This window comes from Thalia democratica, chromosome 9 (genome assembly GCF_965202585.1).
Source record: "Thalia democratica chromosome 9, ktThaDemo2.hap1.1, whole genome shotgun sequence".
In the NCBI taxonomy this organism is placed as follows: domain Eukaryota; kingdom Metazoa; phylum Chordata; class Thaliacea; order Salpida; family Salpidae; genus Thalia; species Thalia democratica.
In genome coordinates this window covers 2,433,926-2,460,095 of record NC_139173.1, presented here as the reverse complement: position 1 = coordinate 2,460,095, position 26,170 = coordinate 2,433,926, and the positions used below count along the sequence as shown (strand labels likewise).

Genomic DNA, 26,170 nt, shown 5'->3' with positions numbered 1-26,170 from the left:
AACTTTTTAAAGCTCAAATTTTTAAGAGTTTTGTATCCAGCAGATTAAACGTAGTTTGCAATGTTTATTATTTGTTTGATTTAACTTAATTTGTATATTAATAAAAATAAATTGGTTAAAGATTTAAAAATGAGAGTTGAATAACCTTTCTAAGCCTTATTACTCTTTATTGTTTGTTATAAGAAATCTTTATTATCAAAAAAAGCCTGTTAATAAATTCTATTTAGTTTTCAATATACTAAAAGCAAATAATTTGCTTAAAAATTTTTATAATTCGTTTATAGGTTTTAACCATTATAAAATATATTTTTGTTGTTTTCTTTTAGTTGTTGTTGTTTTGTAAACTAAATTGTGAACATGGAGAATAGTAAAGCTGTTACAAACAATTTGAAGAATATTTTTTGTGATGTTTGTAAGAAAACGTTCAAATTCAAGTCATATCTTATTAGACACAACAAGACTCATTCAGGAGTCAAACCATTTAAATGTGAAGAATGTGAAAAAAGTTATGCTCATAAAAGTAGTTTGAAACAACATATGTTGGTACATAGTGGTAAGAAAGACTTCCAATGTTATGTCTGTCATAAGGATTTTGCTAAAAATGGTGACTTAAAAAGGCATTTTGTAACTCATACAAAAGAAAAAGCATTTAAATGTGATTTGTGCAACAGATCCTTTAGTGTAAAAAGTAATGTGAAAACTCACATGTTAGTTCATACAGGAATCAAAAACTTTCAATGTGAAGTTTGCGGCAAGAAGTTTGCTCGAAAAATTCAATTAAATAGTCACATGTTTTCTCATACCAAAGTTTAAGATCACGAATGTGATATTTGTAAAAAGAAATTCGCACAGAAAAGTGGCTTAGTAACTCATTTTAGAATTCATTTAGGAGAAAAACCTTATGGTTGTGCAGAATGTGGTAAATGGTATAAACAATGTTCTCATCGAAATAGACATATACGTTCAGTTCATAAGGAACTAACTGAAGAACAACAATCAGAACTGAAGTGTAAAATATATAGAAGCATTGTTTATGATTACCTAAAGTAGATTGTTCTTAAATACAGAAGTATTTGAGTATACAAGTAAACTTTTAAGTTACTTAACAAATTTCCTTGTTGTTTCGTTTTATAAGTTAATGAAAATGGATTAATCTGAAAAATGTATTTTGTAACAATTATTATACAAGTCAAGTCAGCGTCACTAATATTTTTGTACTTCGTGTAAATTTTAGTGTCTAAAAAATTTATTGTTATAAATTTTTTTTTTCCAAAACTATATATTTTCATTAAAATTTGTTTAAAATTTATATACATATATTTGTACATACCATAATAAATTTTACTCAAAGAATAAATTGTTAGGTTTATTTTAAATTTTAAAGCTAATTTTATATACTTGATTAAAAAGTTAAAACTAGAACTATATCTCTGTTTTGTTATTGGTGTAATTTGAACATATTAAAATATAGTTAGAGTTAAAAGAATTAAAATAAAATTAAAAACGACAAGTTTATATTTTCTTAAATTTAACTTAAATAAAGTCTATTAATAATTTTGTATTAATAAAACAAAAATTACATAATATTTAATATTTTATATAGATCTTTTTTTTAATGAATGTTTGTTTTATGATCTAGTTGATTTCATGTTTATTTATAACGTTATTGCATATAACATAATAAAATTTATCATTTTGTAAAAAAATTGGTAATAATTTTAGAGTTTGCACTTTTTGATTTTATTCAAAGTGCGATTTCAAGCGGAAGTCATCTGTATTTATTAAATGGTTTATGTTTTAAATCTGTTAATAGTTTTATTTTAACCTGGTTAATTTTGTAGTTAATATTTATCGTTTTACAATACACTCAAGGTTTTTATAAAGTAGTGATTAAAGTATTTGTTTGAAAGAAATTTATTTGAAATATTTTTGTTATTACTTGTTTAATATGTACAAATAAAAAAATCTTAGTAACTTAATAATAAGTTTTTATTTCAATTTTTTTTTTGGTTTTATAAGAGTATAGATTTGAAGTCTCTATTTGAAGTGACTTTAAATTTTTCATTTAAAAGGTTCTTAAACTGAATTTTATTTTCTAACTTGATTTATTATTGTTAAAAGATCTATATATTAAGGAATTTTAAACTATTAATATAACTGATTTTTGTTCTATCTTAATTTTTAATATATTAGCAATTAGAATGTGTTGTTTATTTTAATAGTTCAACACTAGCTTTTAGTTTTTCACTACTTCTGGTAAAATATTATACGCTAATTACTAACGGCTTAATTAAGTTACTTAGTATCAACTTCTAAATGTCCAAAATTCGTTATATGAGAGATTATCAAAATGTCAGGTTTCAGTTAAGATTTCAGATGAATAACGTACAGTTAAGATCCAATCAAATGTCGGCCCGCTTAATAACTTGAAAACCACTTGTGCAAAATAAACAAAATTTAGTTTTTTGATATTTAATCTTTTAAAATACACTATCAATTTGGTTTTCAGTTCACAATAGTATTTAATAGATCACAATAATACTAAATCATTTTATTACACATTCGAGTTTTTTAGTTTTCTTATATGTTATTTTATTAAATTATGCAGCCCGACATAACATTTTTTTAACGAGTTAAAATTAGAAAAGATTTTTTAGTAAAGATGAATTGCTGATTACAAAAGTTGTTCACCACTACCCTAAAAGTTTCATTAGTTTCAAAACAGTTCATATTTAAACAGGATTGATTACAGATTACACAAGGTTTTTTAATAATTAAGTATTTTAATACACTTTACTGGGCTTATAAGAAAACAACTGTAACTTATTTTCTCAAGCCCTGTAAACTACTTTGAAAACAGCCACGAAAATGCGTGCATAAGAAATACCAGACTAAATCACATTTCAAACACAACTTTTGTGGCTCAAAAGTTTGTACTAGAAGAGAAAACTTCTTTGTAAAATCGTGAGGTGCGATTATTTTTCAATTTTCTAAAAAGGGGGCGATTTAATAAATGAGTTTTGGAAACCTTGATCTAGACGAAAGTATCAAAAATAACTAATTGTTTTCAAAATAACGAATAAACTTCTGCTAAAAAAATAAACCAAATTAGTTAAGATTATAAGTTATCAGTTTTAAAAACGTTTAGTTTAAACCCAATTTTCTCATGATTGTTAGAATCTGTTGTGTTTAGATTTGTAACAAAACAATTACAAATGTTTACTCAGATTAAATACCTTTTAAAGTATACCTAAAAATGTTTGTTTTTATGTTTGTAAACTTTAAATTTAATTCGAAGATTTATCTAAAAACTAAAATCACACATACTTTGAGCTATGTAAAAATTAAAATTTAACTTAAATTATTTAAACTTATTTGTTACAATTTTAAAATAACATTAGACAACTATAGAATAACTACTTAAAAGATTTATTAGTTTTTTATAACTTTTTAAACTTAAACTTAATGTTTGGTGTTTTTATTAGATTTTTAAGCTTAATTTATACCGTTAAGCACTTATTAAATTTGTATTTGTTTCTATAATTTTATTTAGTATGTATGCTTGGATCTAAAAAATAAAAAGTTTTATCTGTTGTTTAAGAAAATTTCAATTAAAAATTAAGAAAGTTAAAAAAAGAAATAAGTTTAATTTTTAAAATAAGTGAGATAAACTAATTTTTTTTGTGATTAACAATAAATTTTCTTTTTAAATTGATTCTTAGTTTTTTAACTTGCTATCAATTAGTTTATAAAACTCGGAATAGAAGTATTTGTATAAGCATATGCTTTTTTAAATGTGAAGATAGATTATGTAGATGCGAAATTCAAACACTTAAAGTTAGTATTGAATGACTTTAAATATTATTCGTCAGAATTAATTTATTTGCAATTTTAAATAAATGTAGGAACCTATTACAGCATTATTATTATGTATCTTAAAAGAAAATGCTTAGTAACAAAAAATATAAACTAATGTTAAACGATTGTTATTCGGTAATTTTTGTTTCAGTTTTGTAAATGTTTGATGATTTTTTCTTTATCATTTAATTCTACCAAAAATAGTTATGATAAAAGGGTTCATTAATTTTATATGCTTGAATAAAACTAACAACTCTTTTATTATTAATTATAAGAAATAAATATTTTTTTTAGTTATAATCGATTTTATATCAAAACATAAAACAGTCATACATAGAGTTTACACTTTTCATTTTCATTGTTTTAAGATCAAAATAATACAAACTAATTATTATTTGTACAATAAATTATGTATGTGTATAACTTAAACTTATAACTTTTTTTGTGAAATTCAAAAGTTTAAAAATATTGCTAAAAATTTGATGATAATATAAAGTATATTATAATTTAAAGCTAAAATAAGTTTATAAAACCAAGCATATTTTCAAGTTATAGAAAGTTTTATTCTATTATTGTTTAGTACGCTTTTAATAACTTATAAAACAAACAAATCTTATGAAAACTAAGCATTACACTTTTTAAAATATTTGTTCTAGTTAGTTCAACCTTATAAAATTTTCAAAATATCTCTTACACCAAGTAATCATAAACAATGCTTCTATATATTTTACATTTCAGTTTTGACTGTTCTTCCTTAGCAAGATCCTTATGATGAGAACGTATATGATAATTACGACCAGAACATTGTGAATACCATTTACCACATTCTGCACAACCATAAGGTTTTTCCCCTAAATGAATTCTAAAATGTGTTACTAAATCACCTCTTTGTGAAAACTTCTTTTTGCAAATATTACATTCGTGAGCTTTTACTTTAGTGTGTGACAACATGTGACGATTTCAAATTAGTTTTTCGAGCAATTTTTTTTTCACAAGCTTCACATTAAAAATCTTTTAATTCCAATATAAACAAACATATGAGTTTTCACATGACATTGTTGAGTAAAAGACTTGTTACACAGTTCACATTTAAATGCTTTATCTTTTGTATGAGTTACAAAATGTGTTTTTAAGTTGCTATTTCTAGCAAAATATTTTCCACAAACATAACATTGGTAGTCTTTTCTTTCACTATGTACCAACATATGTTGTTTCAAACAATCTTTTCGAGCAAAACTTTTTTCACATATATCACATTTAAATGGTTTGACTCCTGAATGAATCTTATTGTGTCTTATCAAATTAGACTTAGTTTTAAAAGTTTTCCTACAAACATCACAAGATATTATCTTCAAATTCGTTTTAACAGCCTCATTATTTTCCATGTTCACAAAAAGTTTACAAATAACAATTGCTAAAATAAAATCGTTTAATTTAAAAAACTTGTAAACATTTAACAAGTAATCATCAAACTCACAAAGTAAATTTATACATTAAAAAAAAATATTCTTCATACATTTGTGTTTATATTTTTAAGTCTTATTTTGTAACTCTTGTATAAAGCAGATAAAAAAATAATATAACAATAGAAGTTGAAAAAAGTGCAAACTGAGTTTTGGGAAAGTTAAGTATATTAGATTAAGACATAGAAATATTATATATTTCGAGTTTCAAAAGTTATAACTTAAGCTTATTTATTCCCATACTTAACATTTAAATTGTTTGACTTCTGAATGAATTACGTTGTGTCTTATCAGATTAGACTTAGTTTTGATTTATTTTTACAAACTTAAAAAAAAAATCCAAACTGTTTTTAACATTATCAACATTTTACATGCTTAAGATTTCATGCCATTTAACAAATTAACAACAACTAAAATAAAAAAAAAAGAAAACTTTTGTTTCCAATTACTGTCAATCTATAATTGAATAAGAAAATATTCCAGCTTAGTAGCTAGATTTTACTAATGCTAAACGATTGATTATATTCCCCGTCAGTTGTTTTTTTATTTTAAAACTAAAATTATAAACAAGTTGTTTTAATGATCATTTTATCGCAAATATAAGCTTATGAAATCAATTAAAAATTACTAATCAATAATGAATGTACCCTTTTATTAGAGTACATCCAAATTAAAGAAATTAGTAAGTTAAAAACTTTAAATATTTTTTTCAAATACACATCGTTACGTAACATTAAACATCATAACTTGGTGTGATAAAAATAAAATACTTATAGTATTAATACTACTAACTCAAATATAATTTTTTTTTTGTTTTGCAAATAATGTTACTTTCAAATAAACTAGTATAAAGCGATATTTATTCAAAGTAAGTAGGCATAAAGATATTTCAAGTGGTGAAATAAAAATTAATTTATATTGGTTAGAGAATATTTAATTTAGTTTTTAGATGAAGTATATGTTTAATATTTGAAATGTATGTAGATACTACAGATGATGTATTTAAAATAAAGGCTGTTTTTTTTTAATTTTTAAATAATAAAGGTAAAGTTTTCTTTGAGCTTTTACATTGTATATAAAAACAGAAAAATAAAATAAGTCGTTACAAAAGGTAAGATTGTGTTGTAGCAGTACTAATCATTTAATTGCTAAACAGTTTAGTTTGTTATAATTTTATTATTCTACATAGAAAATTAGTGCATATTGTTTATTTAGTTATTTTAAGTTGAAGAACTAAAATAATACTAATACATTATAGTGCAAATATTTTGTAAACTTGTATTTATAATTCAAAAATTCAGTAATAAAGCACAAGCAAAACTTAAAACTTATGTATTTTCTGAACATAACTACAAAAAGTAAACATCACAAAGCACATTAGCTATTTTTACTATAAAAACTTTAGTTTTAAATTATCACACTTAGTAGCTACATTCATTAATATTTGAAAATACGTCTTGATCATACAATTTTTGATTTTTGTCAAAAGCAACTAGAACAAAAGTATGTACAAAACTAATACAACAAATTTAGAGAAGTAGATAAAACTTACAATTTTATATAAACAAACTTTCCGTTAACTGCTGCATTTCTTAGTTTTAATTATTTGATTTAAACTTATATTAGTTAATATTAAAGTACTAAAAATTCACATTTTTTTTATTAAATAAACATTTTTTGTAAATTAATTAAATAAACAACAAAATCATAAACATGACTTTTTTTTTCATGTTTTTGTTAGTAAAAGCTCTAGGAAACCAATCTAGAGCCGGCCCTGGTACAAAAAAATAAATATAAAACTAATAAAACTAATATCGAGTATACTACTAGTTGAAAATACTTTTTCATTCCATTAAAATTTAATTTTTTTTAGTTACATGAATTTTTACAATGAAATCATAGATATCTACTAATGAAAATAAATATATTAAATATATTTGTTTTACTAAAATGCAATGTATTTCACATTATTTTGATACTAAGTCAATTATTTAATTACTAAGTGCTAATTGTTATACTTTAGTTTAGTTATATATATTTTTTTTGTTTTTTGTGCATACTAAGTTATATTTGATCATACAGGACTATTTGTTTGTAATTTTTTATTATGTTATGTTTAGATTTTAATTTTCATTGAATGTAATTAGTTTATTGTAAAAATTGATGATATTTCGTTTTTCGTGTGTATTGTTTAAGCGGCTCAGGTTTTAATGCCCAAGTCCATCACAAAAAACTCCAATAAAAATATTAATAATAAAACTTAATATAAATTATAAATTGAAAATCAGTGACAGATTGTTTCAAAGAATTAATATTAGTAAAACATCTTACATAAATGTACTTCTTCTATTTGACTTTTTTAAAGTTTTTTTGTACTAAGTAAATTTATTAATCCACTGAAATTAAATATTTAAACATTTATTTATTTTTGATATTAATTTTGTTTCTTAATTGTAAGCTGTGACTTATAAAGTTCGAAAACTAGGCATAAATTAACGCTTTAAATTTCAAATAACATCTTCTGTTTTTTAATGAAATCAACTGTGGTACTAATTATTTTTACAACTTAAATTTCGATAAACAATAGTAAAAGTATGGATGAAAACCAAGTAATTAAGTATAAAAATAAATAAAAAATTAATAATTGTATATTATAGTTACTTTAAGAACCTAATTATTGCTAAGAATATATAAAGCTCTTCAGTAGTTATATTAGCAATTGAATAAAGTTTCTTATATTAAGTAAAGTTTAAGAATTGATATTAAATAGAAAGGCTATTTAATTTTTTTAAAGTACTGATAATCATTTTTGCAAACTTGTTATTATACTAATACAATTGAATTATTTAAGGTAAAAAATTAACCGTAACATTATATCAAAAAAATAATAACTGTTATCTAAAGGCAAATAAACATTTTACAGAATTTTGTCATAAAAAAAAAACTATGATCTGGCAATTAAAATTTATTCATTGACAAAAAAGGCGCTAAAAAGTTTTGGTGTAAGGACTTGTTGTATGATAGAACCTCTCGGTTATCAAGTTTTACTCGACGATTATAATGTCTAGGACAGGACATGTCGAGGAAATATAATATTTTTCATTGGTTTTTGTTTTACATTTTCTATACAAAAAATAAAATTATAAACTGAAAAAAAAAATTTAAGTACGTTGATTTCTTATAACAAAATTGCTTGATTTACAATCCATTACAAGGCTGAATAATGTTATATTTTAATACCTTTAAAAAAAGGTGACTACATATTCCAATAATATAACAAGTTCTGTATTGATCAATTAACTTAAGTTTGTTTAAAACTGAAATAATTATAGTTCTAAATTTAATAAAAGTATTTACTAAGCTTTGTAAAGTTTTATTACTTTTAAACTATAAATTTATGTTTTTTTTTAAATGCTGTTCACTTAAAAGAAAAACAACATGATTTCCATGAGTCTTTAAGATATTAATTAAATTGAGATACATAGCTTCGCTTAATTCTAATTTCAATTTTATTTTCTTTTTTATTACTAATAATGATTAATTGCTTTTTAGTTATTACTGATTTGTAAACACCTTTTCAACATGGAAAACAATGAAAACGGCACAAATAATTTAAAGAATTTTTCTTGTGATGTTTGTAAGAAAATTTTCAAATATAAGTCACAGCTAATTATGCACAACATAGTCCATTCGGGAGTCAAACCATTTAAATGTGATGAATGTAACAAGAGTTTGGCAAGAAAAGGTGAATTGAAACAACATATGTTGGTACATAGCGGGAAGAAAGATTTTCAATGTCTTGTTTGTAAGAAAAAGTTTGCTAGAAATGGTGACTTGCAAAGGCATCTTTTATCTCATACAAATGAAAAATCATTTAAATGTCAATTGTGTGACAAATCTTTTAGTCAGAAAAGTCATGTAAAAACTCACATGTTACTTCATACTGGAAAAAAAGATTTTCAATGTGAAATTTGTGAAAAGAAGTTTTCTCGGAAATATTTTTTGAAAGTTCACATGTTGTCACATACTAAAATTAAAGATCATGAATGTGATATATGCAAGAAGAAGTTTTCACAGAAAAGTAATTTGGTCAACCATTTTAGAATTCATTTAGGAGAGAAAGCTTATGGTTGTGCAGAATGTGGTAAATGGTTTACTTTTAGTTCCAATCGTTGTAAACATAAACGTACTCATCATAAGGAACTAACTAAGGAAGGACAATCAGAACTGACGTGTAAAATTTATAGAAGCATTGTTTATGATTATCTGATACAGTAATAATTTTGAAATACTTTTAGTAACGAAAAACGTTTCACTTTTATCATTTTTACTAATTGTACTGTTTTATGATGGAATGTGTATTAACACAATTCATCCATCTGCATAATTATCTGGTGTTAGAATAGTTTTGTTAGAACTAAGCCTTTGTTAAATTATCAGGTTAAAAATAAAAAAATGGTTACTACAGAAGGGTTATACTTTTAATAATTTTATAAATAAAAATTTAAGTTACGATTGGAAAAGCAGAACAATATTTGTATTATTTAACAACAAACTTAAATTTATTATTTAACTTTAAATTTTTACCTTTTATAAGTAAGTAGAAACTGAGTTTAAATATTTATTAGAAAATTTATTTTTTGTTTGTACGGCATGCATGTTTATAATAAATGGTCAAAACAATGAATAAATGGTTGTTAATTTTGCTGTTTACTTAATTGTTTCAAAAGTTTAAATTTATCTATAAATAACCATAACAGAGTTAAAGTTTTTTTCTATAAACGGTAAATATTTCATGCTAAATTATATTTAAATACTTAAATCAACTCGTAAATTTATTAAGTATTTTACATAAACACTAGAAACAAACAACATAAAGGACAAACTTCAACATTTTAACATTTGGATAAAACTCTTAACCTACTAGCCAAATTTAATAAAATAAAAACACGTAATTACTTGTGATATATTAGAACTTTTTCTTTATTAAAACCTCAGAAGTTGAGAAAAATTAGTTAGTCAATAAATAAAAAATGACTAACGAAGATAAACTTAACCTTTTAATACTATTTTATAAACATATAAAATAAAAACATTTATCTTATGAAAATTTTAGATAGTATCAATAAAGTAGACTTTTTATTTTGGTTTTCTTTAATTTCTTATCTTACTTTTTGATTTATTCACAAATTTTAAGTATTTTATTGTTTTAATTTTAACTGCATTTATCAAACTGCTTTTAATTTTTGTTGTTTTCTAAATAATTTACAAATAAATTTCGAAAAATTTTCTTTAAATTCTATTCTATTTTACATAGATAATTTCAATTAAACTTTAGCTATATATAATTGTTGATATTATAATTTGTACATAGTAGATATTCATAGTTGTTAAATTTTACATTAAAAGTCTAAGTTATATAGCTAATATATTTAAGTGAAATACCTTTAAAAATAGTTGGTTAACATTTGAACATTAATTTAATCCCAACTAAATCGGATTGATTAAATGATAATGAATCATATTATAACGAAAATTTTATCATATAATTAAACAAAAAAAATATGCAAAAATAAACAACGATAAAAAGTTAGTTTTAGTTTAAATCAATTGCAAACATTTTTACTATACACAAGTTTTAAGATATTGTTCGATTTCTAACAAAAATTATTTCTTTCAATTAATTTCATAATTACATTTAAATATAACAAATGGATTATTACAAAAAACATTAGAATAAAGTGATTGCATACTAAGTTTAAATTTATAATTTTCGTATCTAAAGAAAGTCTTTTATTAATCTATTTTACTTAAAATGTTTACTAACTATGTAATATTTTTCTAACTTTTATCGTTTTTAACTTATTAGTGGCAAATTTAAAGTCTAAAAGTCATTTTGGTATAAACATTTCTGTAAGCTAGCTTTTAATAAATTTTCAGGCGTTTAAATTTTATTGTCACATATAAACAACTTTAAGTTAAAAATTTATTTCACTTCCTTATCGAAATCAAGAACAAAGCAAAACTTAAATAAGCAGAAGTAGTTACAGGTAATGGTATATTTTTCATGACTTGCAGTGCTTAAAACTACAGTCAAGTTTTTTTTTTAGTTTAGTGATTAATCGAAACGAACAAACTATAAAGTTTAAAAACTAAAATTTATCTATACTTTTGCAAATTGAAAAATATGTCTTAACTGTTATTTATATATGATTAAATTCTAATACTTATTTTGATAGTTTTTCATAGTTGTGCAAAAAAAAATTCAAATTTTATCAAACACGTAGAATTTATTTTTCAATTTGAAACAACAAACTTTTATGTACTTTTAAAAACTTTTGGTTTTAAGACAATTAATTTTCAAAGACAATAAGAAATGAATAGTTGACAAACAAATAAATTATGCGTTTTGTATCATATTTTAAAAAAACAAGAAAGTAACTTATTAAAGAAATGGTTATTAAAGAAACAACTAGTTTTCCCCATAACAGCCACTAACGTTCTCCAAAAAAGTTTATTTAGACTTGAAGTTTTCAATTGTTTGTACAAAAATTTTACCAATTTATTTATTTTCAAATTTGTTTAACACAAGTTTATACGTAACTTGGAAACTATAAATTAATTTTGTATAACTTGAAAAATTTGTCTATAATCTAAACAACATCAAAAGTAATGGTTAAAGTGTAGATACTTTCAATAGTTAATGTAAACCCAAAGAAACATTTAGCAGTTATGAAAAACCTAAATGGTGCAATTTCTTGAATTTAATAAAACTTTTAAATTCTTTCAGAAAATACAAGTAAACATACTAAACTGTTCTATAACTTTAAAGTTAAAAAATAAACAGTTACGCCGACTCATATAATACTTAAATATACCATATTTAACTGTTACGAACAATTTATGATTTAATGTAAAATAAATTAACAATCTTAAAATGAATAAATCATTCTAATGTTTTTGTATATAACAGTGCACCCCAAATTTGTTTTACACAAGGCAGTCAAAGAAATAAAAAAGCTGTAGGCTCAATCGAAAAGACTTCTCAGAAAACTACCCTAAAACTATTTTGCCATTCTCAATAAACTCAAGTATATTTAAAATTAAAACTAACTTTAAATACACCTGAGACCTATTTATTGCTCTTAACTATCAAAGCAGTAATATCTATTGTATGTTTTAAAATATAACTTCATACCACTCCTAACATCCTTTCTACTGCTCCTGGTCCCCCTTTGCCCCTTTTCTGCTTATGACCCCCTAAGTTTCTATAATGTCTCCCAAAGTAGCTATATGGCCCACTTTAAGAACCTTCCTTTAAAAAATACACTTAGAAGCTAAGAATTTTTATCTTATAATCGAAATCTCTACATTACTTTTAATAATGTATTAGATATACTCGTGTAATGCACACAACTTATACTTGTGAACAATGAAAAATTAAATATCTAAAAGTTAGTCAACGAATTTTTTTTAAATGATCATGTTAATCAAAACATAATTCAATAAAAATCATATATGTTTTCAAAGTTATAAATTCTAAAACAAAAGGAACAAAACTCACAACAAAGATGCAAAAAATAAGAATAACAATTTTTGATGTAATATTAAACTAACAATATCTACAGATTCATAAACCTTAAACTTATAACTAAAATTCACAAATTTTGCAAATAGTATTTTAAAAATATAAAAACTATAATATTTTATACTAATTTATTCAGCCACTTGATTATACATAAAGTATAAATATATATGTGAACCTAATAAGTATAGTAGTTATTGAAAAATAAGTTTTAATGGTAGTTCCATTTTTGATAACTTATAAAATGAAACAGCCAGGGGTAAAATGGGAGTCTTCTTTTAAATTCAAAAATATTGTGTATTAAAAAGTATTTCTACTTAAGATAACGTAAACAATGCTTCTATATATTTAACCATTCAGTTCTGATTGTTGTTCCTTAGTTAGTTCCTTATGATGATTACGTATATGTTTACATCGACTAGAACTATTGGTAAACCATTTACCACATTCTGCACAACCATAAGGTTTCTCTCCTAAATGAATTCTAAAATGAGTGACTAGATTACTTTTATGTGAAAATTTCTTCTTGCAAATATTACATTCGTGATTTTTACTTTAGTATGTGACAACATGTGATTTTTCAAACTACATTTAGAGAAAACTTCTTCCCACAAACTTTACATTGAAAATATTTGTTTCCAGTATGAACTAACATATGAGTTTTCAGACCACTTTGATTTGTGAAAGTTTTGTCACACAAATCACACTTGAATGCTTTTTCTTTTGTATGAGTAACAAAATGCCTTTTTTATTCACAATTTCGAGTAAAATCTTTTTTACAAATATATATAGTCAAAGTTACCTCTATGTACTAACATATATTGTTTAAAATTACGATTAAGATTAAAACTTATAGCACAAATATCACATTGGAAGTCTTACTTTCCACTATGTACCAACATTTATTATTTCTTGAGAGAGGATCTTGTATTATTGAAATATTCGTAGCGAGTCAAAAAGAACTTAACATTTTTTGTGTTACAAAAGAGCAAATAGAGATAGAAGATATATTACAAGATTAATTTCAAAGTAGATAAACCAAAGCAATATAAACAATATAAATCTCAAAGTAAACTAACATGAAGAATTAACTTTTGTTTTAAATAAAATTGACTCTCTGAGTTGAATGTTTTAAGATTAAATCCCTGTGGTTGACAAATATACAAAAATGAAAAACTCTTGAAACAGTGATGATAATATAAATTCCTATAATTTTTTTATTAAGAAGATTGGAACCTATTAAATCAGAAAAAATAATACAATGAGAGAAAATAGTTTGCAACAAAAAGACAAACAGAAAAGCTCAATAATATAAACAATTTATAGTTTATTTCTATCTTTAAAATTTTATATTTTAATTAAAACTTGTTTTAAAGATTTTATAAATGCTTAGGTTAGCTAAAGTTTTTATTTTTCAAGATTAATATAAACAAATTATAGTTTTTTTATTGTATTTTTGAACTTTATTTTTTAATAAAAACTTGTTTTAAGGATTTCATAAGTGCTCAACTTAGTTAAAGTTTATGTTAAATCTATTGAATTTTTTAGCAAAGTTGAAAGATTTAAATTGTACATTGTTGCAACACGATCAAAGTACCCTGGATGACTCTAGGATATGTAGAGTTTTATTTTTGAACTCAGGCTGACACAGTATAGTTTTTTATTTTATAAAATAAATTCTAATAACTTTTCCAATCCAGGATTAAAAGGAATAAGTTAATACTATTTATTTCAACAAATGTGTAGTTGTATTACTAATTCATAACAAGTTAAAAAAAAAATATGTTTTGAAATCTTTATGTTTGAATTTTATATATATGTTTTATATTGTATTTGAAATACTTTGATGTTTAATATTCAAAGTTTGTAGCTATTTAACTAAATTGTTTTGTTTAACAAATTTGTTTTGTAGAAAACAATTTATTCTTATTTACAGCTTTTATATAACAAATTTTTTTAGTAAGAAAATGTTTCATTTTTTTACAGCTTGAAAAATTGAAAACTTTCAAATACAAGTCCCAGCTGATAACACACAACAGGATTCATTCAGGAATCAAACCATTTAATTGTGACGTATGTGAAAAGAGTTTTAATCAAAAAGGTAATTTATTGCGGCATCTGTTAGTACATAGCTGTAAGAAAGACTTCTAATGTTATGTTTGTAAAAAAGAATGAAAAAAAAATTACTCATAAAGAAAATTTTAAAAAGGCATTTTGTTTCTCATACAAAGGATAAAATATTTAAATGTGAACTGTGTGACAAATGTTTTAAAAAGAAAAGTCATTTAAAAACACATATGTTAAATCATAGCAGAACTAAAACTTTCAATGTGAAGTATGTGAAAAGAAGTTTGCTCGAAAAGATGTTTTGAAAATTCACATGTTGTCACATACTAAAGTAAAAGCTCACGAATGTGATATTTGCAAGAAGAAATTTTTACATAAATAGAATTTAGTCGATCATTCTAGAATTCAATTAGGAGAAAAACCTTATGATTGTGAAGAATGTGCAAAATGGTTTACTGATTCAAACTTGTAAGTTCAAATTGTTGTAAGCATAAAGAACTAACTAAAGAAAAACAGTCAGTACTGAAGTGTAAATTATATAGAAGTATTGTTTATGATTACGTAGTGTAAGAGCAAGTTTTGTAAAATTAAACCTTTGTAAAACTATCCGATTAAAATAAAAATAATGTTCACTACCGCATAAGGCTATTTTTTACATATTTATAATTTTAACAGAGTCCAAATAAAAATCTATTTTATATTCATCTTTTCTTATGCTTCAGTATTTTTTGTTTAGTCTGTGTACATAGATTTTTATATCAACAGATTGTTGATAGTGCAGTTTACTTAATTGTAAGAATAATTTTAAGCTTAACTGAAACAATTAATAGAAAAATATCATAATAATCTATAAATAAAAATCATAAGTTTGAATTCTATAAACTTTAAGTCTTTAACATTAATTTATATTTAATCTTTATAGAATTCATATATATTTGAAGTATTTTTACATATTCACTCAAAATAAATAACATTAAAAATTAGCTGGAAAATTTGAATATTTTGATAGAAGTATTTATATATATAGTTTTTTTTAGATAGAAAATAAAGTTCATTACTTTTTGTTTTATTAGCTTTTAACAACAAGTTTCAGTAAACACTTTGTACAATTCATTTACACTAAAACTAAAATGTTTCTCTAAAAAACAGTAGAGTCTTCAGAAATTGTTACTTTGCGTGTCAGCTCGTAGACTAGCTAAATGTCTTTTATGATGTTCTTTTATCTATTTTTTAACGATGAACGAATCAATAAATTTATGCTTTTTTTTTGTATGTACATTTTAATGCATTTAAAGAAAGTTTTCTACTTTATTTAACAACGGAATAAGTTAAAAGTTCCGTAAGTCTTATGTAAATATTTTTGTTTAGTCGTACTGTAAAAGTTTTGAATTTAGTTTTATGTTATTATAGGTACTTGTTAGATAAGAAATTAGAATAGTTTTTAAATTTATTCTAAAGTTTGATGGAGTACCAATACTAATTACAATTATTAAAGAAAAGAAACATTTCACGAAAGTACTTGAATAATGCAATTATAAAACTTGAATGTAAAAAACATAAATGTGAAATAACTTATATTTAAAGTACTTTTCATTTGATAAAAAACGTTGCGTAAATAAGATACGAATTAGTATTAATAACTGTAAACGTACAACTCAGATTTTGACTCAGTTGACTTTTTAAAACAATTTTTTGATTCATGACGAGGATTCTTTAAAAATGTTTGGTAAATTTTGCTCAGTACATAAAAAATAGTATTTGTGGTAGTTAACAGACCTTAATTTATAATAATTTTTTTATTAGTTTGCTTTTAAATGATATTTACTCTACAAAAACATTAAAAACATTGAAATAAACTAATCTATATATAATAAATCTACAACAAAATTATGTGCGACTTGGTTTAAATAAACAGATTTATTCAAAAATATTAGATTAGGTTTACCCTAAAACAGGGAAAAATAAGCTAATTATCATAACCGCCCTTAAACAATAATCGCCTCTACTCTTTACAAGCCCAACAGTATTTAGTGAAAGCTTTTTTGCCCTGCTAGTGATCGTTTCCCAATATCTTAACATAAAATTTTTTCGACCCTGTACTATTTATTACCCAAAGACATACTTAATCGCCAAAAAAAGGTTGCTTAAAAAAAAGGTATTTCATTGGTAATAACATTAATGTTCTTACGGTATGATAAGATAAATTATCGAAAAAAACTTGGAATACTTTATAAGAATAACGAAATTTGCTTTCAACACTATGAAGATGTAAACATGGTGTGTAAACTGGGCGAAGGGAATACTGTGCTATGTTGTGTCATCTCGAAACAATTAAACTATTTAGAGAACTGTATTCTTAGCATCCTACGTTCGTAATGTAGTTATCTGTATTATTATAATCTGATACTCATCGTTTGAATTTCGTTTAACAATCTTTTTTTATTTTTTTTTATTTTTTTATTGCTGAACTTGGCTTGCCTACTTAAACTGTTGTTGAATAGCGTTTAACAAAAAGTCACTATTATTCTTAACCCTTGTTGGAATTATTAAGATCATCATTGGTGATCGTGTGCATTACTTATGTTGACTGCTTAAAGATGAGCAAATTAGTTTAGTTTCATAACGGACACTTCGTGGTCTTCATTGTAAACACATATTTACATTGTTTTTATGTAGTAAAGTATAACGTGCTCTAAAATACGTGTAACCATAAAGTTGAGCTAATCTGAGTGCATTATTTACGAGTAGATTTCAAAATGATGTAGTTACAAGATACAAATAATAAGAGGGTTTCAAGATTCTTGTAAGTACGACACAAATTACTTGTAACAACAAGTTTTTTATAAAACTCTTATAATCCTAAATGTTAAACATAAAACTCTTAATGTTTTCGTCATATACTTTATTAAGAAAATAAAGTTTATTATAAAAGCTAATACAAAAGAAACTAAATCACTACTTAAAAAATATATAAAACAGAGTTAAAGATAATAAATAAAAAAATATAGAAGATTTGATATTTGAAAAAGATATGATAAGGAATTATGTCAAGGAATTTGCAGGCATTCCTTCGTTTAAATTTTGTTTGTGAACAGAAATTTAAATTTATTTGATTAGTTGGAACTCTACTAGACTACGTAAAACTTCAATAGAGGTATACTTTTGTTTTTTGACAAGAGATAAACTGCGGGTCAAACAAATTCAATCACCGATTTATAAGCGCTCAATAAAATATTATTTCTTTCAAGTAAAATGATGTAAATTGTCTAAGCGGCAAAACAAACCTTTACAAAAAAAAGTTAACGTTTATTTAAGATGACATTTTTATTTTTAGGTTCAAAATATATTCTTTTTAAAAACTAAAAAACAAAAGAAATCCTGCGGTACAAAGTGCTTTTAACATCAAAAGATCAGTTGCGTTAAATCAAATAAAGTATAAAAAGTTAAATTTTAAGAACAAAATTTCATTTTTATTTTATATTTTTATTAAAACAACACTTCTTCTGTTTTTATAACTTCAAATCGACTGAAATCAAGAATTTTGTGTTTCTACATCTATATAAAATTTTCTGGCAATGATCTTTCACAACAAATATAACAAATTTAATTGTTTTATTCAAACAAACACGTTAGTTGTGAGATCAACATAATTGTATATTTAAAGTTACGCTTATATAAATCATAGTAAATTGGAAGTTTATGGATATAAGTTTATAAACACAAAAGTATTGTACACATTGCAGTTAATTACTTGAAAGAAAATCAAATGTTAAGCAGATAAAAAAAAATGTACGAATCTAATGAATAGGTTATCGTTCTAAATAAAACGTATAATAAGTTAAATTACAATTTAAAAAGCTTCCAAGCTCAATTTATATTCTTTTCTCATATTTAAGTCTTGAATTTTCTTTCTATACACAAATTATAAAAATTTTAAGACAATTAATAATCAAAACTAAATAAGATTTTCATAATTTAGACTTTAAAAAAAAAGCTATAACTACCAATAACTTGTTTAGACACTTCTATAATTATTATTACAACTAACATACATTTTAACTATAATAAAATTGACACATGTTATATAAAAACGTGCTTAAACTATTTATAAAAAATATTAACTAGTAAAAAAAATGTACAACTTGTTTTAAAACTTAGATATTGTTCTGATAAGTTATAAGTAATTATTATTTTAAACTTTTACTTTTCTAGGTAGTCATAAACAATACTTCTATATATTTTACATTTCAGTTTTGATTGCTGTTCTTTGGTTAGTTCCTTGTGATGAATACGTATATGCTGACATCGAGTAGAACTATAAGTAAACCATTTACCACATTCTGCACAACCATAAGGTTTTTTTCCTAAATGAATTCTAAAGTGATCAACCAAATTACTTTTCTGTGAAAACGTCTTCTTGCAAATATCACATTCATGAGCTTTTACTTTAGTATGTGACAACATGTGACTTTTTAAATGATGTTTTCGAGAAAACTTCTTTTCACAAACTTCACACTGAAAGTCTTTAATTCCTGTATGAACTAGCATGTGAGATTTTACATGACTTTTTACAGTAAAAGATTTGTCACACAATTCACATTTGAATGCTTTTTCTTTTGTATGAGTAACAAAATGTGTTTTCAAATGACCATTTTGAGCAAAATATTTTCCACAAACATAACATTGGAAGTCTTTCTTACCATTATGTACCAAGAGATGCTGTTTCAAATGATCTTTTCGAGCAAAACCCTTTTCACAAACTTCACATTTAAATGGTTTGACTCCTGAATGAGTTCTTATGTGTCTTATCAAGTTAGACTGAGTTTTAAAAGTTTTCTTACAAACATCACAAGAAATGATCTTTAAATTATTTGTAACAGCTTCGTTAAATTCCATGTTCACAAGGAGTTTACAAACTAACAATAACTAAATGCAAAACTGTTTTATTCCAAACATTTATTAATATTCTAGCAAATTATTATTTAACTTATTAAGTAAATTTAAGTATGTTTTCTAACTGATTTAGTTTTCATACATTTTTGTTCATTAACTTATAATGTTGTTAATAAATATTTTTTATCTAAAGCAGATAGAAAATAATCTTAACAACGAATATAAATAATTAAAATTACTTTATAAATTTTGTTAGAAATTGCAAACTGATACTTCAGTATATGCGAGGCTTTCAATTATCTAGAGCAGGAGTCGGCAAGCAGTTGGTGCTCGCGGGCCAAATTTCAAGTTTTCAAAATCTTTGCGGGCCACAGTTTTAGTTTTAGTGATATTTGAATAAACTTTTGGCGTTAATTTTGGTCACACCAGAGATAGTTTTACTTTTATTCACTTAATTGCTTTACATGACTTTTAGCTACACATAGAATGCCTATTTAATATAAAATATCTTTTGTAATATAATTTACATTGTTTAATATACTAAAGTCTTAATAAAATAGGTACTTTCTTAAATACTTAATAAGTTAAACTTAGTAAAATGCTTAAATTATTTTACTTACAACCTAACTCTCTATAAAAACCGAGCTTGAAAAACATTTATGGGTCACTTTTAACATTTCTTATTTTATGAACCACCTTTTCATATTATAAAAAATGTTAACTTTAGAAAATAGTTTTGGCGTCTTAAATAGTTTGCACTCTTTAGAAAATGTGAAAGATACTGTTAAGATACTTTAAATGTGTTTTTCAATAAAAAATATTTATATGGTAGATGTTTTTATTTAATCGAAATTTCATTACTTTACATTGTAAAAATTGTTTTAAATTCCAGGTTTTTTCAATAATTCTCAAACTCAAGGCTTTTTCAGATTATTTAAGTATAAATTGTCAAATTCCAAACTTTTCCGGGATTTTTTGGCAACACTAATTGTTCACACTTATATGTATACAATTAGTATAAATAATAATTTAATTTTTATCAGCTGAAAGACTTAAAGTTTTAAGTATATTTTAATTTAAACCAATACTGTGTTTTGAACAAAACATACATCATAAACTTAATTTACTACTCTTTTAAGCAAAAAGTCGGTCCGAGTGACCAAAACTAGTCTGATATTTTAGCATACAAAAAGCAATTCAAGCCAAAAACTGAAAAATGACTAAATTGGCCTGAGATTATAATAATTTTATAATGTGTATAATAAAGTTTATTATACACATTATAAAATTTTTATATTTAAAAATAAATTATAGTTTATTAAATAAACTATAATTTATTTTTAAATATAAAATTTTTTTTATTAACAAAACAAAAAATATTATTTAATCTTGAACTTCCATTATTTTTGATATTCACATTAAAATTACAAAATACAACAAAAAAAGAAAATAAATTAGCTTTTATTTAAAATAACAAAAAACATATAAATAAGTTAGATACGCTTTAAGCTTGGTATCTGAATTTTTTTTCGTTATATTAAATTTAAAAATGATAAATATGTAGTTTTTTATCAGTTTTTTACTGAACTATATAAATAATTACTAATCAATACTGAAGGTGTAGTATTATTCGAGTGAATAAAATTGATAAATTTTATTTTTTTAGTTTCTTAATGATCATTTTATAAAGCTTCAAAAACAATTCGTCAGTTTATTGTTTTTGTTTAACAAATCAACATTTAGGATATGAACTTTTGAAATTTATTTTTATTTTTCAAAAATTGAAATTTATCAATAAAACGTGTAATTCATTTTTAGTTTACTACTAGTTTAGTTTACTATTAGCTTACAATTTTATTTTATAGTATGTTTTTGTAAACTTTTGTTTGTTTTTACATAAAACTAAACAATTTTTCTATAACAATTCTTGTTTAAAACTTTATAATATTTTATGTTTTAATATCAAATCATAATAGTTAGCTTTCTAGGTTATTCATGTTTATCACTAGTTTTATAGTTATTGAATATACGTACGATTTAAACAAAACTAAAATTTAACTAAACTTAGATAGATATTTAACAGGCATATACGTACTTTTCATAAGAAACTAACTAAGGTAAAACAATCAGAATTGAAGTGTAAAATATATAGAAGCATTGTTTATGAATACCTGGTGTAAGAGATACATACTTTTTGACAAACAGAATGACTTTAAGTATAAAAAGTGATGTTTTTTATACTGTTTCTTCGTATTATAAGTTAATAAAGCATACACGAACTCTAAAACAAAATTTTTAGTAATTATTCGGTACATAAGGTTGTTTATGTATGTTTTTGCATTGTACAGACTAATATAAATAAATCGTTCTAAGTTTAATATTTTTCACAAATTGTAAGCAACATTTTAAATATAAGCAGCAATTTGTTTTTTATTGTTTGTAAAGTAACTTAATTAAACATTTATTTGAAAAACTAATAAAATTATAAACAATAGTTTGTGGTACTTTTTATCCTAAATCGATATAAACAGTGAAATTTTAAATATAGTTATGAATGTTTAACGATTTGATAAAAATTAGATTATTACTTAATATTTATTAAATTTTCTAGTCTAAAGTTAACGAATAGAGAAGTTTTTTAGTTCGTTTAGCTTTATAAATTCAAATAACTTTTTGCCACAACTATCTTGAATAAACGTCAACAATAAGTTAATAAATATATAAGACAAATATTTAATAAACACGAAAATTTTTATACCCAAAACTTAAATATAAAAAAAAAAACAATAACTGTTTAGTTTTGTTTATATGATATGTTTTTACTGGACTTTTATATTTGATTTTTTTTTTGATAATGTAACAAAAAGTTACTTTATTTTAAATCGTTAAGTTTTACAACGTAAGTAGAATAGTTACGACAGACAATATATAAATAATGGTATACTAAGTTTATATTTTTAAACTTTACATCTAAATAACCTATTTTCATAAATTTATTATATATGTGTTATATTAAAATTACTAGTTTCCCAGTTTTTAAAGTTAGTCTACCAAGAAGTGGGTATCATTTTGATATAAAATTTTATGTCAATCAACTTGAAAAAAATTCTTTAATGTTTTTTAATTATTTCACGTGTTATTAACTAGTAATATTTTTAATTTTTTTAACTCTATTTGTAAATTTTAGCTGATAATTTGTTAAACATAAACAAAATATGTAGTTTTTAAATTTAAAAAAATTATAACAGAGAGATTATAAAAACAAATATACTTTTCAGTAGTGTTCAATTGTACAGATTAAATCAAAATTTTAAATCAAATACTAAAAATAAATATTATTTTTAAATTTTTGATAAGCTCAGGTAGTGCTTGCTTCCTGTGTTATGTTAATTACATTGGGTAAACTTGCAGTATAAACACAAAAGTTTTATTGAAAGTAAAGTTTATACATTTCAAACTTACGAGGTACTGAAAATTACCTACAACTTATGCAAGTTGACACGAGGAAATTTCAACATCGTTTTTAATATAATTGTGTTCAGATAACTGAAAAATTAAAAGTAAAACATTAATAGAAGAAATTATAATAACTTTTTAACACATTTTTAATAACTGTGCAATAGTACTTTAAAACTCTAATAAATTTGTTAAAAAATAAACTAAGTTAAAAAAAAAAAAATTAATTTTGTTTTGGTTTAAGCTAAGTAAATCTTTAAACTAAACAAAAAGTATGCAAATATACTTTACTTTTAAGTATACTTTAAAAACACATTTAATTTGAACAAATTTTTGTGAAACTTTTTGTCAAATCTAAACAAATCAGCTATTAAAATTTTTGAAAACACTTAAGCTTACACCTAACTTTTTTTATTTTTTAGTTTGAAATTGTTATTTCTTTTTTTTTCTTTTTGTTTGCTTATACACGTTTAAGAAACAATTTAGTTAACGTTTTAAACCCTTCATTAAGTAAAAAGTAAATTTTTAGCTAATCATTAAAATAAAATAACATTTAACACTTAATAACTTAAGTTGTTCAAAATGTTCCAGTTAACAAGACTTCATAAACTTCAAATGAAAATTAACGTAACTTTTTCATGCAATGCAATTTTAAACGTTTAAATTTTTTATTTTAACTAAACAATAAGCTCAAATAAAAGTTTGATATTCAGCATTGAAAGGGTTTATTATAGATACTTTATTTCAATTGGTACTCTAAGTTTGTTTTGATCAACTATCTTCTCTTCAGTTAATCTCACGAAAAATATTGTTATAAAAAAGTTTCATGAATTTTGTTTTGAGTAACTCTATAAAAGCTAAAAGTATTTTATATCTGTCAATTAATATTTTTATATTAAATCAAAAATCAGTAATTTGAGTTAAGGTACATGTGTCGCGAATTTAAATCTGAGTAAATTTTACACAAGGGGCAATATATGCACAAAAACAATTTCGCACGAAAACACTTTTGCTCGAAGGGAAAGCTTTACAGGACACTTTTGAACAAAGAATTAAGTTTTTTCGTGCATTTATTATTAATTATAAATTGCAAAATTGCATATTTTAAAAAACTCACACAACAGCTAAGAAGTTTTATTTCGTAACTTATACATAGTATAGTAATTATACACATGATATTTGAATAACTTTTATATTTTATAATATAATGTTATTAGCGAATTATTAAATTGGTTTTTAATCAATTCAAATATATAAAGGTGAAAATTTTAAGTATTTCATTTTAAAAATTGTTAATCAACAAAATATTATGGACATGTTCTACTAAAAAATAAATAACAATTATAAATTAATGTAAATACACAAAGTAGTATTGAATAAACAATTAAAATATTTGTCTAATAAGAATTTTAACGATATAAACAAAGTCATGCATAAGGCTTACAACAAACTTTAATTAAAAGTAAAGTACATTTTAACAATTAAAAAAATCAAAACATTATATTATAAAAATTATTTATTTAGACAGTTAATTGTACATATAATAGCAATTCAATTATATTGTTCCATTTTCATTAACTTATAAAACACAACAAGTAAATTTAGTTTTCTTGTAGATTAAAACAAAACGTGGGTTATAAAATTTTATTTTAAACCAGGTAGTCATAAACAATGCTTCTATATATTTTACACTTCAGTTCTGATTGTTGTTCCTTAGTTAGTTCCTTATGATGAGTACGTATATGCCTACAACGTTGAGAACTATAAGTAAACCATTTTCCACATTGTGCACAACCATAAGGTTTCTCTCCTAAATGAATTCTAAAATGAGTGACTAGACCACCTTTTTGTGAAAACTTTTTCTTACAAATACTACATTCATGATCTTTTACTTTAGTATGTGACAACATGTGAATCTTTAATTGACATTTTCGAGAAAAATTCTTACCACAAAGTTCACATTGAAAGTTTTTGTTTCCGCTATGAACTAACATATGTGCTTTCACATGACTTTTTACAGAAAAGTATTTGTCACACAGTTTACATTTAAATGCTTTTTCTTTAGTATGAGAAACAAAATGCCTTTTTAATTTACTATTTGTAGCAAATTCTTTTTTACAGAAATAACATTGGAAGTCTCTTTTTCCACTATGTACCAACATATGTTGTTTCAAATTACTTTTTCGAGCAAAACCATTTTCACATACGTCACATTTAAATGGTTTGACTCCTGAATGAATTACTTTGTGTGCAATCAGCTGTGACTTAAATTTTAAACTTTTCTTACAATCATCACAAGAAAATATCTTCAAACTATTTTCAACAGCTTCTTTATTTTCCATGTTCGCAATGAGTTTACAAACAACAATAGCTGGTTATAAGTATATGAAAATAAATAAAAAATTTGCACATTATAGCAAATAATCGTAGAACATATTTAGTAAATTTAAGAAAACTTTCAATTCATTATAGTTCTAACACATTTTTATTAAAACTTGATTTTTATTTAGAGTCTTAGTGCGAAACTTTTACATAAAGCAGACGAAAAATAAATTTAAAAATAAAATTATACTAAATATTCTCTTTTTAACTTTGCAATTGGATATTTGGTATAAGTTTAAGTTTGTTAATGCTAAAGTAAATAATTTGAGATTTTTAAAGTTTTGACAAAAGCTAACACTTTAGTAACGTCACATCTAATTGGGCTCCTGAATAAACTATGTTATGTACATAAATATGTGTATATATAAAGTTATCTTTTAAACATTCCATGAAATATCCCTCAAATTGTAAACATTTTCCGTATTCAATGAAATAACAAAACAACAACAACTAAAAAATAATAAAA

At 23.1% G+C, this 26,170-nt stretch overlaps 1 protein-coding gene across 1 annotated transcript; it reads right to left on the bottom strand.

The window, feature by feature from the left end:
* Nucleotides 1-13,254: 13,254 nt before the first annotated feature.
* On the bottom strand, nt 13,255-25,664 carry LOC145844308 (uncharacterized). The gene is made up of 4 exons (XM_082951700.1): nt 25,610-25,664; nt 24,978-25,165; nt 19,178-19,833; nt 13,255-13,459 (listed from the first exon to the last, which is right to left on the bottom strand). Exons 1-4 carry the CDS (start codon nt 25,662-25,664, stop codon nt 13,255-13,257), a joined length of 1,104 nt encoding a protein of 367 aa, XP_082807826.1.
* Between the last annotated feature and the right edge of the window lie 506 nt (nt 25,665-26,170).